Source organism: Cygnus olor, chromosome 9, assembly GCF_009769625.2.
Source record: "Cygnus olor isolate bCygOlo1 chromosome 9, bCygOlo1.pri.v2, whole genome shotgun sequence".
In the NCBI taxonomy this organism is placed as follows: domain Eukaryota; kingdom Metazoa; phylum Chordata; class Aves; order Anseriformes; family Anatidae; genus Cygnus; species Cygnus olor.
In genome coordinates this window covers 2,495,816-2,509,061 of record NC_049177.1, presented here as the reverse complement: position 1 = coordinate 2,509,061, position 13,246 = coordinate 2,495,816, and the positions used below count along the sequence as shown (strand labels likewise).

The 13,246-nt window shown below is 36.3% G+C and overlaps 1 protein-coding gene across 2 annotated transcripts in view; it reads left to right on the top strand.

Moving 5' to 3' along the window:
• Nucleotides 1-13,246, top strand: part of RASA2 (RAS p21 protein activator 2) — a 48,767-nt gene that overhangs the window by 20,214 nt on the left and 15,307 nt on the right. For both annotated transcript variants that reach the window (XM_040566972.1, XM_040566973.1), the window contains exons 6-10: nucleotides 5,459-5,542; nucleotides 7,369-7,441; nucleotides 8,692-8,768; nucleotides 10,201-10,299; nucleotides 12,498-12,654. In XM_040566972.1, coding sequence (XP_040422906.1) covers nucleotides 5,459-5,542; nucleotides 7,369-7,441; nucleotides 8,692-8,768; nucleotides 10,201-10,299; nucleotides 12,498-12,654 — 490 coding nt within the window. The remainder of the gene's footprint in view (nucleotides 1-5,458; nucleotides 5,543-7,368; nucleotides 7,442-8,691; nucleotides 8,769-10,200; nucleotides 10,300-12,497; nucleotides 12,655-13,246) is intronic.

The window sequence follows — 13,246 nt, the reverse complement described above, 5'->3', positions numbered from 1 at the left end:
AAAGCTGAAAAATAGCAAGTAGCAGAGCTGTGAGGTTGAATAAAAAAGAGGAGTCATATATATATATATATATATATATATATATATATATATATATATAATTCTGAGCAAGTTATTGGCCAAAGGAAAATAAAAAACAAATAGCAGAAACAGTAATTCTTAAAGTATGGGCTATACTACGCGCTTTTTAGAGCCATGTTCTACTGCACTGAGAGACCATTCATTTGGACATGTAATAAGATGGGGGAGCTTTAAACATTCACCAGTTATATATTTTTTTTTTGTTGTTGAATAAGAGCATTCTAACTACTTGTGCTGGCTTCTTGCATAAGAAAATTTCTAATAGATTTCTACCATGTATTTCCTGGTAGTACAGAAGTTCTACAAAGATGAAAAATAGTTCAGCCCATGTTAAGATCATGTTAAGCACACAGACAGTAGCAAGTAATTAAAGGGCTGTGGTTCTGATCATTATCTGGAGTTCCACTAGTCACCCTTTTGTGGCTGAACCGAAGTGATTGGGTTAGACCTGACTAGAAGATGGATTCTTATTATTTTTGTTCTGTAGACATGTTTGTAGAAGCTTTTTTTTCTTTTTTTGCTGGTCTTCTGAATGGGTTACATGATGATTTAAAAATGGAATGTGATTCCAGCAGGAAGCAGTTTTTAAAAGCTAAGAGTATTGACAACTGCTGAAGGTGTTAGCCTCTTAAAACTAAGGCAGGAAGGAGGAAGGCTTAATTTCTCATACTAGTATGTATACTAAAACCTTTTCTGAACAAGAAGCTGTTGGGAAAGCAATGTGTCTTTAGAAAGGTAAGTGATACTACATATGAGGAAGGGATGGTCAGTTGTCATACCAGGAATATCTCATTCTTTTTGTCTTCTACCTCCCTCACCTTCTAGTTTTTTGTGTGATTCAGATCCTTGGTAGGATCTTTCTTGACTTTATGTAAGGGAAGAATGCTTGGGGAAGGATAAATATTAATATCTTAGACTATAGTTTGCTGTATCAGCAAAGCTGTGGATAACAGTCAACCAAAAAAAAGTCCTTAAAAACTGGAAGTTGCAGCTTTTGTTCAAGTAGACGCACAACGATCTTATACAAGATACACAAGTGACTAATCTGGTCTTACTTGATATCAGGGGGGAAAAAACAAATGATGACCAATTCTCTGAAGGTGGGAGTTTCAGAAGCCATCTAGGGCTTTCAGCTTGTTCAAAGTGTTCTAAAAACACGATGTTGACATACATTCTTACCTGGTTAAAGTCAAATTAAGACTTGACATTGTCTCACATCAGTGAAGTTGGCATATTGAAATAAAAGATAAAGTTCTCCTCCTCTGGTGAAAGGCTGTCTTAGGGACTACTAAGTGGGGGCTAAAACCTAAATTTACACATTTTTATGTTGATTGGAAACTTGCTGTTAAATGTCATGCCCACAGACCATTTCTGAATTAAAATTTTGTTTTGTCTCTGACTGTAGTTGTTTCCTTTTCTAATGTGTGAATGAGGAGGGGAAAAAGATAACGCAATAGATTACCTGCTGACTCAATGCGGACTCTTTTTTCAAAACCACAATGGCATGTATAGTAGCACATTTCAAAAATACATGTTTGCAGCTCTCCTTTCTGGGTATCTGTAGAAAAACAAGTTTGTGTGACTACTGTTTGCATATTTGCTCTTGCTGAAACAGATGGTGCTTCAATGCTTTTGTGCCAAACTAAGCTCTTGGATGGTAGTGCTTTCCTTCTCTGCGTTTAAGATGACTTCAACTCTGAAAGAAACAATTTCATATGTTTACTTAGTTTCTGCACTTGGAGGACTTTAGTTGATTTGAATCGTAGAGGTACAGAGTTCCTCTCGTTATTGAGGGGATTTATTGAGGGCTGTTTCTTCCTTAAGGACTTCAGTCGTAAGAGCTGAATACGTACCAATTAGTGTCTGAAAGGTTCATATATCCTGTATGAAACTCCTCTTACAGACCAAACTACTGAGATTTGGAGCAAGAATTAATGTAAACTGAAAGATCTCTACACGATACTGTAACTGTCAGTCTCTGTTAGCTATTTCTTAGACTACATAAAGATGTAGTTCAAAGGATAAAATGAAAGGCTTTAATGTTCCTGTCTACTTTGTCAAACTAAGGGTTTCTGGCTTTCAAATAAAAATTGCTTGTGCCAGCCTAGATGGGCAAAAGCATTTGTCAGAGCTGAAATGTTTACCATATGTTGGAAGGATTTATTATGGTCATCAGAAGAGGAATGCATATTTACTGTTGTTTTCTTACTTGATTGGTCAAAGTCATCTTTTTCTGTCCTATAAGGTTGAAGTTCTAGCACGTTGGTGTCTGCTTGTTTAGGGAAGGGCAGTATACACATGAGATTTGCTAGCTGATTCCTTAGGTAAGTAAGGGTGTTACGATATTTGCTAGCTGATAAGTTCATGGGGGTTGCACCTTTCTGTTTCTGTCAAGCCTACTCTGAGCTTCTTCAAATCTGAACGTGTTTGGATGCTGTTTGTTTAGTAACTTTAAAAATACCTGCAGTAATTCAGTCTTCTGTATTCAGCCCCTAGGGAGTAAGAATCCAGGGTGGTCCTGCTGAGCTGGTGTAATGGCTTCCTACCCTTGGTGGCTGCTTGCCTTGCACCACCTTTGCGGCTTGTGAGCTCTCTTGCATGACTGGGTTAATTCAGGTTAACCTGACTGAATTAACCTGACTGAAACTGGCTCAAAACCCAAATAGCTTTCTGTGAGATTAGCAAACAACCTCATCATTGGTGCTAGGAGCAAGGCAGGAGTAAGAGAAGTGCGAGGACCCTCCATTTTGGTGCAGTCCGGTTGACTTAGCGGTACTGTCAAATACCGTGTCCGAAGCAGACTCTAGGCTGTGACCGGCAAATGCAGGGATGGTTGTGACCGGTCAACTTAGGGTTGGAAGGAGAGGAGGTCAGATAAATTTGGATCAAATTCCTGAGCCTGCTGGGTTTGAAGAGCAGAGGTTTGGGAATACTGGAAGTTGACAGGGGACTGGGGTGATGTTTTGTTTCTTGAGCTGTTAAAACAGGGTAGGCTGTGTAAAGTAGCTAGATCTTGCTTGCAACAGAGCTGGGACTTGGGCAGGAGGAGACAGGGGAAGTCTGGAACTGCCTGCCTACACAAGGAGACTGGCTGGAATATAAAATTAGCTTGAAGTGACAGATCTGCGTGATGAATCTGGAGATTCTAGTTCTGCTGCAGGGTTGTGTAGTTGTCAGAAAAATGTTTTCCAGCTTGCTGGAAATCCAAGTGCAGGTCACATAGTGATCAGAGAAGGAGTTAGGAACTTTGTACATAGTGAAAGCTGCTTTCTATAGCTGCTGAAGTCCATTTGCTAGAGCAATCCATGAGTTTGGTGAATGTGAGGCTGTATGAAGAGAAATTGTTGTTGTTGAAATAGTTGAATTCTGTCCAGATACGTTTGACTTGATCCACCTGCTGTTGATTTCCTGTGAGAGTCATGCTGAGGCTGACTTACTCAGTTTCAGGTGCGAGTACCATGACATATCTCTGGGAGCTACAAACATACTACGTTTAGTATTACAAAATGCCTAATAGTTGGAAGATTAAGTCCTAGTCCTACATCAGGTGTTGATCTCGAATCAGCTACCCCAAATGACTGGAGTCTAGAAGGTTTAATTTTGTCACCACTCTTCTATGTCATGTATGTGTTGGAGGAGGAATCAATTAATGCTTAGGAAACAACTGGATGTTTCAAGAACCCATTTAAATGGTGGGCTTGTAATCACTGTAGGATTCATTGTGATTCAAAAATTATTGAAATGCTGAAGGCCACATGCTTAAAAACTGGAAGAAAAATAAATGATTGTGTGGTGGCTCAGCACTAAATGTTCCCTGAACTGGCTTACACAAAGGGACTTGTTTGAGGAAAATAGCATCTGGTTTGTAATAGTGCATGCTCCAAAGAGGGTGGAGTTCTGAGACAGCACAGGAGTGTTAATATCTGTTATTTCCCAGCTTGGGAGGGAGTTTGCAACCCTTGCTGGTTTTCTAACATTGTTTTCCTACATACAGAAGGTGTTTACTTAGCAGTATGCAACTACTGTTGCTGCTTTGCAGCTTTCTTAAACTTCATCCACTCTCAACTGTGTTACAAACTATTGTACAACATAAAACTCCACATTCAGTATTTAGAACATGTACTTGATTATTTATGTGAACTTAGAGCAGAAAAAAATGTTTAATTTCTTTGTAAGTTACCTAGATTCTGTTTTTTACTAAAACGGACAGATTATGGCAACCAGAATCTACTTGTGTTGCTTCAGTTAAATTCTGGCCATACGATATTTAAAAATAAATACTTAAAAAAGAGAGAGTGAATGTAACATTTGGATCTTCTGTGTCTTAATTGCTTATGAAATTTTGTAATCCATTAAATGTTTCTGGACTTAATAAATACTAAAATGTGCATGACTGCACCATTTTGCTAGGAGGTTTGTTTCTGCTATAAGTTTACACACTGCTTTGCTTTACTTCTGTTGTTGCAGCTGTTTGTAGTTAATACATTTGGGCAGCATCCGAAGGTCAACTGGCTTGCAGGCCCAGCTTCGCTGCTACTAGTGTTGCTGCCGTGGCGATTCAAAGAGATTGCTAGCCTTCAGAAAGGATCCAGAACAAGTGTTTGTGTCCCCATGAGCATTACTTTAAAACCATCCTGTCCCCTTTGCATCAGGAATGATGGACAGCATAGCTCTGTACTTATTAATCATCAGTTTACAGCTTGCTGTATGCTTTATTGAGCTATATGCTATGTTTTTAAAAGGGCATTTTAACCCTGATCATATGTTATTGTGGAAAGAGTTTGGAAGTTACCTTTGGAACTATGTTTAAAGATAAAACTGTTCTTTCCTTCTGTGGCTGAATAATACAGAAGGAACCAAGACATGCTAGGACTATACACTAATAGCTTTGGATGTTTAATTTTAAATAATATTTCAGGATACGACTGGATACTCAACTCAGAACCTTGTTTAGCTGAAACAAAACATTCAAACCCATTTTAATGCATTCCAAATGTAGTTGCTGCCATCATGGATGAGGCCCAGTAGCTTTTTGTGGGCCTTGAGAAATCAAATTTAAAAATTAATGTAGGCTGCACTTTCCTCTAACATGGGGGATCATTTTACTTAGTATTTTGCCATGCATGTGTGATACTGGAATGTTTTTGTTTGAAGCAATTCCAAGATTTTTTTCCGCACAAAGCTTCTGAAGTCTGACTGTATGCCTGAGTATTGTCTTGTGTTATTATCCAGAAATCTGTGGTTAAAATCTACTTCAAAGTTTATACTGAGTAATAGGACAGGACTTTAAAAAGGTTTTAATAAAGAAAGGATTGCTTGTGTTTTTATTTTTTTTAAGCCAAATAAATTGATCTGCTGTTTGCATTTTCATTTTTAGCATAAAGGAATGCCATGGGTTGCCTCTTATAAATGGACAGAATTGTGACCCTTATGCAACAGTCTCTCTTGTGGGTCCTTCCAGGTAACATTTTATTATAAAATAAATGAATCCAAAATGTTGTGATCTGGAAAAGAAATCCATAAGTTTTAAGTAAAACCTTTAAAATACAGGGGTTTTAAATAATATTACTACTTTTTTCAGAAAAATACTTTCTGCGTACATCACATTTTCCACTGGTACTGTATTCTCCCCATCCTCTGAAAGTTATGAATATGTTTGATCTCTGTGAATGGCCAGCACTAGCCAGGAACCACTTGTCACTCAGTTTCTTCTTACCTCTTGGGTTTTGGACTGACCTCTTGATATCTGCACTGTGCTTCCTATTAGTTTTAGTCAAATAAATATAGCCAATTTCTCACTCACCTTCTTCTGTTTCATTTTCCTTAATTTATTAGTTTCTTTGCAGCAAATGTTTGGGAATTGGGCGAGAACAAGAGCAAGAGAATAGAGGTTCTGGTGAGACCTTTCTAGTGGCAGCACCTTCAGGTTGCCACATTCAAATTACTCACAGTTTAAGTCTTTTATTTTTCTTTATTTTATTTTTTTTTTTTTGATTCAGTAATCCTGAATAGCTGGTGGGGTTTTTCATTTATGAAAATCCCTTATCAGACATTTTCTGTCTGCAAGTCCCTGTCCAATAACATGTAACATAAGCTAGCTATCAATTGCTTTTTTGGAACCTCAAACCAAAGTTCATCCCCACTTTCTCGGGCATTGGTGAGCTGTCACATGAGCACAGTACCAGGATGTTTAGTAGTAAGCTTGCATGTGTTAGACTTTTGAAGAATGGTCTCTGAATCCACTCTGAGTGAATGGGATGTTTTTTTTCTCCTTGATAATGGATGATCATTTTTTTTAGGTGTTGTTTTTTATTATTTTTTACTCTTTTTTGTTTTATTAAGATGCCTAGGGTGAGTCTATCATTATACTTAGAAAGCATGGTGTTGTTGATTGTCAAAGGTAAATTGATGTCTAATTCCTGTCTGTGTCCTGTGATACAGATGGAACAGGGTGAAGGTTGGTCTTGCACAGTATTTATCCTGGTGGTATGGGAATATATGTGCAAATCTGACAAGTTCAGAAGTTAAGAATTTCCGATCTCATGCATGGGTGACTCATGTACCATGAGCAGAGTATTTATATAGCCAGAACCTCCTGAAAACAGTTGCTTGAAGGCTAGGAGACAGCTTTTCCTTTACATTCTCTGTTTTTCTTCCCCCACTTTTTATATTTGTTTGCTTTATAAAGCATTTTATACTATCATAGCCTTTCACTAGCTAAATAAGACTTTATTATAAATGTTTAAAATGTAAAAACATGTAACTTCTATTTATATAAGTCAGAAGGGACTTGGGAGTGTTTGTTTGTTTGTCCCTATGCTGTTTAACATTCAGTATTAACAGCAGTTTCTTCCAATGAAAACATTGAGCAGCTTGGTGTAAGCCTCTGTTTGTAAAGAAGTAGTGGGTATTTCCCCACCAAAAGAAAATGGGAAAAACAAAATGGTCACTTGAACACAACTGGGGAAAATAGTGCTCATAACCTGCAGGCAGTGGTAACAAAATTGCCTATAGGTTTAAGCTTGAAGTGTTTAATGAATTGTTAATAGATTTTACTTTATGTGCAAGTTACACTTGTGAAATGAAATAGAAACTTGGGCTGAACAGGTGCACAGATAAGTGCTTGGAATTTTAACTTATCAGACTACATTGTGAAGATAATCATGTAAGATTTTGATCTCTAAAATGACAAAATATTTAAACTTAAATGTGTGGGCCCTTCTTGACAATAGAATATAATTGTGTGTTTAAGTTGTCTATGGTAAAAATTTTACCACATTGGAACAGGAATGACCAAAAGAAGACCAAAGTAAAGAAGAAAACAAGCAATCCGCAGTTTAACGAAACGTTTTACTTTGAGGTAACTTTTTGTGTGGTATTCTGTCTATCTATTTTATTCAATCCTTCAAATATTTTTAAGCAAGCTGTGTAGTAGTTCCTAGTGCAGAAAGCTCTCTTCAAGCAAATGAAAGAGCTTTTACTAACAGCTCCAGTATAAGTGAGTGACATCCTTACGTTGCTGTGGACTGTCAGACAATAGCATTCCCTTTCAATTGCTATGTAAAAAGTGACGTTTCTTAATAAGCCCATATGTAAAGGTAACTTGTTATCTTTAATCTTTTTATATAGCATCTGCTGCCAATAGGAGTTTTGTCAGAACTTGAACCTATCCTGTGGAATTCAACTTAAATATTTTCAAGAGCCTTCAGCTTAAAAAATATATTTATTTCCGTAATAAAATAACGTAGCAATTATACCCAATACAGGCTAATTTCATGATTTGATTAAAAGAACATGTTAACTTTTTTGTTATTTGGGATTTGATTTCAGTTCCACTTGAGTTGCTCTACAATAGCCAAATAATGACTTCAAATTTTTATCTGATTTTGTTGTAATTAAAAACTACATTTGCTTGTATTGTTCACTTGAGAGTTAAAAGTAGTAGAATTTGTGCTTCAAATGTATTCTAATTTATTGTGTTTATATAGATCCTGATTCTGCTGCGTGCCTTCAGTGAGACATTTTTCCCTACTTAAGTATAGAGTTACAAGTATAGCATGTGTTTCAGTTGACCTGCTCAAGACACTGAATGTAATTTGTTGGGAAGTCAGATACTAGGATAAAACTATGATCAAAAAACACTCCAGTAGCTTAACGACTTATGATTTACTGAAGTTAAGCTGAGAATGTGATCAGTCAAGAAATTAGAAAGTATAACAATAAGATTGTGGTATAACTAGGGCAATAGAAGTGCACTTCTTACTGGTTTCCTTACACATTTCAAGACTAACCTTAATGCTTTCTTCTGGCTCATGCTGAAACCAAAGAAATTTTTGACAGTTTAATGTCATATTTCCTTCTTGTTTTTTCCTAATAGATCTGTAGTTCCCTTAGATCTCAGCTAGCCCTTATCAGGCTCTACTGTGACCTTTTCTTGACACATTTTTTAACCTGCTTTCTGTCAAAAGGCAATTTGTTTCGTAAACTGAATGTTTTCCTTGTTTAAAAGGAATAGTAATTATTTACCAGTGTTAGACTCAAGGTTTTCTGGTTTTTGACTTGCATAATACAACAGTAAAAAGTGTGCTAATAGAACGATTCTACTTGCAGGTAACCAGGTCCAGCAGTTATACCAAAAAGTCCCAGTTTCAGGTGGAAGAAGAAGACATTGAGAAATTGGAAGTCAGGTAAATTATGTAGATTATGCAATAATTAATTTTATTGTTATCGTAAGTTACTGTACTTCAAGACAATAAAGAAATGTTTTATTGTAGCTGTTCAAGATGTAGCTTCAGAGAATTACTGGTTAGATTTGTACTAAAGATCCTTCTAACATAGAATATTACTCAAATCTTGTAGTATGTTGTTTACTGAAGATGAGATGGTGGTGTGGTGGTTTTTTTGGTTTTTGTTTTTAGTTTTTAGGTAAATAGTGCTAGAGTGTATCTAGTGGTCTAAACTTCCTTCCTGTGGGTAAAGAGGCATGAGGACCTCCTGTCAGTACGTACTGTTTGGGCAGAACATTGAGTACAGAACTTGTCCTGAAGGAAAACAGCATACCTGATGTTTGCCTGTGGTTTCAAACGCAGGTAGTTGTCTTTAAAAAAAAAAAAAAAAAAAAAAAAAAGGCAAGCTTATTAAGAGCTTCTTATGGTTTCACATTACTTCTTAGAGAAATGTTTGTGTTGCATCTTTTCCTTGCAAATGTAAAGAATACTTCAAAGTACATTACCCTTTTTCTGCTGCTTTGCTCTTAGAGCAGGTCTGTCTGTATTTTTGCCATGCAGTTAAAACAGTTGGGAGCCTCTGTATGCAGCTTCTTTTCTTTATCGCGCTCGTGCACATACATGCACCAGATTTGCTGAATGACAAAAAGATCTTCAAGGCTAGCATAAGTTTCCTAAAAGACATCAGAAGAATTTAGTGGTGAGATAATAGCTATTATAGAACTAACTTCGTACATTTTTTACTACTAGCTTCATGAATATCTTAATTAGTATCGTGTATATCATTATAGATGCAAATATATTTAGAAAAATAGTCATGCCCCAACAAATCTAGTATTATTTTTTTTGTTCTCCTTAACATCTGCTGTCTGTCAGAAATGTCAGTGAGGTAAGAAGTAATAGAAAAAAACACAAGGTGCATGTCTGGAGTCTGTGATTCCTTTTGAGGTTGTAAACATACAAGCTTCTCTTTGGAAAAATATGCGCATGTGTCGGTGTGGCATTGCGGTGTGCCCAGTTTTAGCAATTAGAGAGGGATATGTATATATATCAGTTAAAAAGTTCACTTGAATTGTTCAAGAAGAAATGTGGACGGTTTTGGGGGTGGAGACTGCTCAGAATACATAAACATTGCCAATAGCACTCTCTTCTTTCTTTTTTTTTTTTTTTTTACTGATGCAAGGTCTGCAAGTCTAACTTTCACTGTTTGTTTATTCTTTATGGGTTAATAAGCCACTTGTTTGATTCCTCTTGATTTAATTAGAATGGAGTGACATTTCTAACATTTCCTGCCTGCATGCATGTGGATTAGTGCTGTAAGGCAGTTGCTGTAACTTGAAGATTCTTATTACTCTGGGGAGAAAAAAAAAATGAGCAATGTTCTGATTTTCAGGGTGGACCTATGGAACAATGGAAATTTGGTACAAGACATCTTCCTAGGAGAAATTAAAGTTCCTGTGAAGGTGTTAAGAAATGATTCCTTTCAAGCATGGTGAGAAATGATGGCTCAGAAGTTAATTGTATTCTAACATGCATATTTCCCCTTGCAAAGGATATGTTTTATTCTAACTGTTCACTGAAATATGTCTTTCTGCTTGAGTTGTTGTAGTCTAGTTTATCTGAATAAGGTTAGAATTCTGTACGTGCAAGGTACAAAGGGTAAGATGTCTTTCTTGCTCAATAAATTAACCTTGACAGTGGGTTCATGTACTTCTTCCCTTCTGCCAATCTGCCGACTCTCACAGAATAGTTAATGTGTTTGAGTGGAAAATGCAGGGGGTGAAGAAAGGGAATATTGAATAACTGTTTCAGTTTGCTGCATTTTAGTGATCTGTGTATACTTTTCAGATTAACCAGTAAACCTGGAACTTTTCAGTACTGCACTGTTTGTAATTAAATTCCTAAGTTAGCCTTCCAGAATAACTGATGAAAAGTTGATTTTAAAATAAAACTAGTAAAAAAATATGGTGCTTTTTTTCATTGGGGAGGTAGAGGGAATATCTTCTGGAACTAACCCAGTGTCATTTCAAGAGAGCATGTGTAGAAGCTTGAAAGCTGGAAGGGTAAGTTACCAAGGGGTATCAGGAGAGGCATCTGCTTATAACGTAGCAGCAACCTCTCTTCTGAAGAAAGCCTGTCTCTAAGCCCGTCTCTAAGCCCTCTACTGTCTGAAATGCCTAGCGGCAGGAAATGAGTACTGCAGATCCAGTTGCCTTGAAGTGTGTAGAACATTCTGGTTTTAGTGAACCTTTCAGTACAGAGAAGAGGGTGGAGGAAGGGAAGGATGACAGCCCTCACATATCCATGAAGGAAACAAAGGAAGTAGATAAATAGGAACTAAATGGAACACAGGTCTTAACCAGGAGCTGTTTGTGCTCCATGTACTCACCTCAGACAGCCTTCAAGTGTCTGTCAGAGTTGAACTCTGAGTTTTAGTCCTAAACATAATAAATGTTTCTTTTTCAATTTTTTTTGCACAGTGTATTGCAGATGCAGTCTTGTTCTGCCAGCACTCTGAGCTGATCGCAAGCCGTGTAACCATATTAACATAATGACATGCCTCGTTTAAAAACCTGCTAAGAGAAAATTTACGTTAGCATGGACTTACTACCACATACTGTGTTCGTATAGCTCTTGGATATGGCTCATGTATAGTTAACAAAGTATTGATAGAGGGTCTTTAGCCTGCTAATACATTCTGTAGGTGTACCTTGCATGTCAACGTCCTCTTAATCCAATTATGACCTGCTTATAAAAACAGTTCTGTGATTAAAAATAACTTTTCTTAAACTATTACTAGTTCACATGAAATGCTTTGAAGTACAATGGGACCCCAAGAGATAAAAAAAAAAAAAAAAAAAAGTAGCACTAGTATAGTAGCACAAAGTATTGGAAAAATAAGCTCGAATCATGCTGTCAAGCACTTCTTGTAAATTCATTGTGCTTTATATTAGCATGCCTTTGTGGGAAGTGCATCTAATTATTAAAAAAAAAAAAGTCTCCTGATTGTAAACATACAAATGTGAATGGTTGTAAAAGAGTATTTGAAGATACAATTAATTTGTCGGTCTGAATGTTGGAACTATATTGTGACAGTATTTAAAAGCTGTTAAAATTTTTGTTCTGCTGCACCTCCTGTTGGAATACAATTAAACTACAACAAAAGCCAACAAAGGATTGTTTTCAATGTATTCTGTATTAAGAGTAGGAAAAGAGTACCTTAAAAGTACTAAAACCTTTTAAGTCTTGTTTCTTAAGAAAGCAGACTGGTATTGTTATATATTTTTACTGTCTTCAGACTAGACCATTTAAATTCTTGATACTAGCTATTCCATCTGCAAGGTCAAGACACTCTAATTATAGCACAGATGTAAAACAAGAAGGTTCGACATCATTTCTAACTATTCCTGTTATCCCTGGTATATTCCTGGTACAGGAAATACATCCTATTCTGGTGTTCACGAAGATATGAGAAAATAGATAGATATTGCATTATTTGCTGAAGGTGCACCAAATACCACTCCTTTTTTCTCTACTTGCAGACTTCTTTTTTTAATTTGAATTTTATGGGCAGTTGTCAGTCTGAGTTTGTGTATACTGAAACAAAACGCAATATTTTGCGTTATTGTAAAATTAGTCAAGCTAATGAAATGTAAATTGCAATATTTTAGAATTGCCTTATTCTTTCAGGTACTTACTTCAACCAAGAGAAAATGGCAACAAGTCTTCTAAAACTGATGACTTGGGATCACTTAGATTAAATATTTGCTACACTGAAGACTGTGTACTTCCCTCTGAATATTATGTTTCTCTAAGAAACTTGCTGCTAAAATCATCAGATGTTCAGGTACTTTTGTTGAAAATTACTTTTAAAACAAAGACTTAAAATGAATTATATTGTCCTATGTGAGACTGCATGTGGGACTATGCAAAGAAGAATTTTTTTCATTATTTCTGCTGCAACTCAGTAAGCAGCTTGTGTAGAGCATTTAGTTCTGTTCCAAACTACCAAAATTTTCTTTTTATTTTAGAAGAACCAACAAAGACAGTGAAGTAACCAGTGCTGTCTGACTAGAAATGATAAAAAAAAAAAAAAAAAAAAAAAAAAGCCTTTCTACTTGTCAGTTGCTGTTTCTAACAGTCTTCTCCCACTGGCTGTTATTGACCCCTGGATTTAGAAGTTTCCAAGGGACATTGATTCATTATTGGCACTGACGGGGCAAATAATCACCTTTGCCAAAAATGGTTTGCTTCAGAATTGATGTCTAATTCGACCTCTCCTAAATTGCTTCCATCTTCACCAGTATGATATTAAGCATGAGTGGATTTCTCCCTTCAGACATAGTCACTAAGAGAGAAGTGTGGTAGATAGTTAGCATAGCATTATGAGCCAGGAATTAAATTATAGTTACTAGGCTTTATATTCCTTGGTCTTTTAC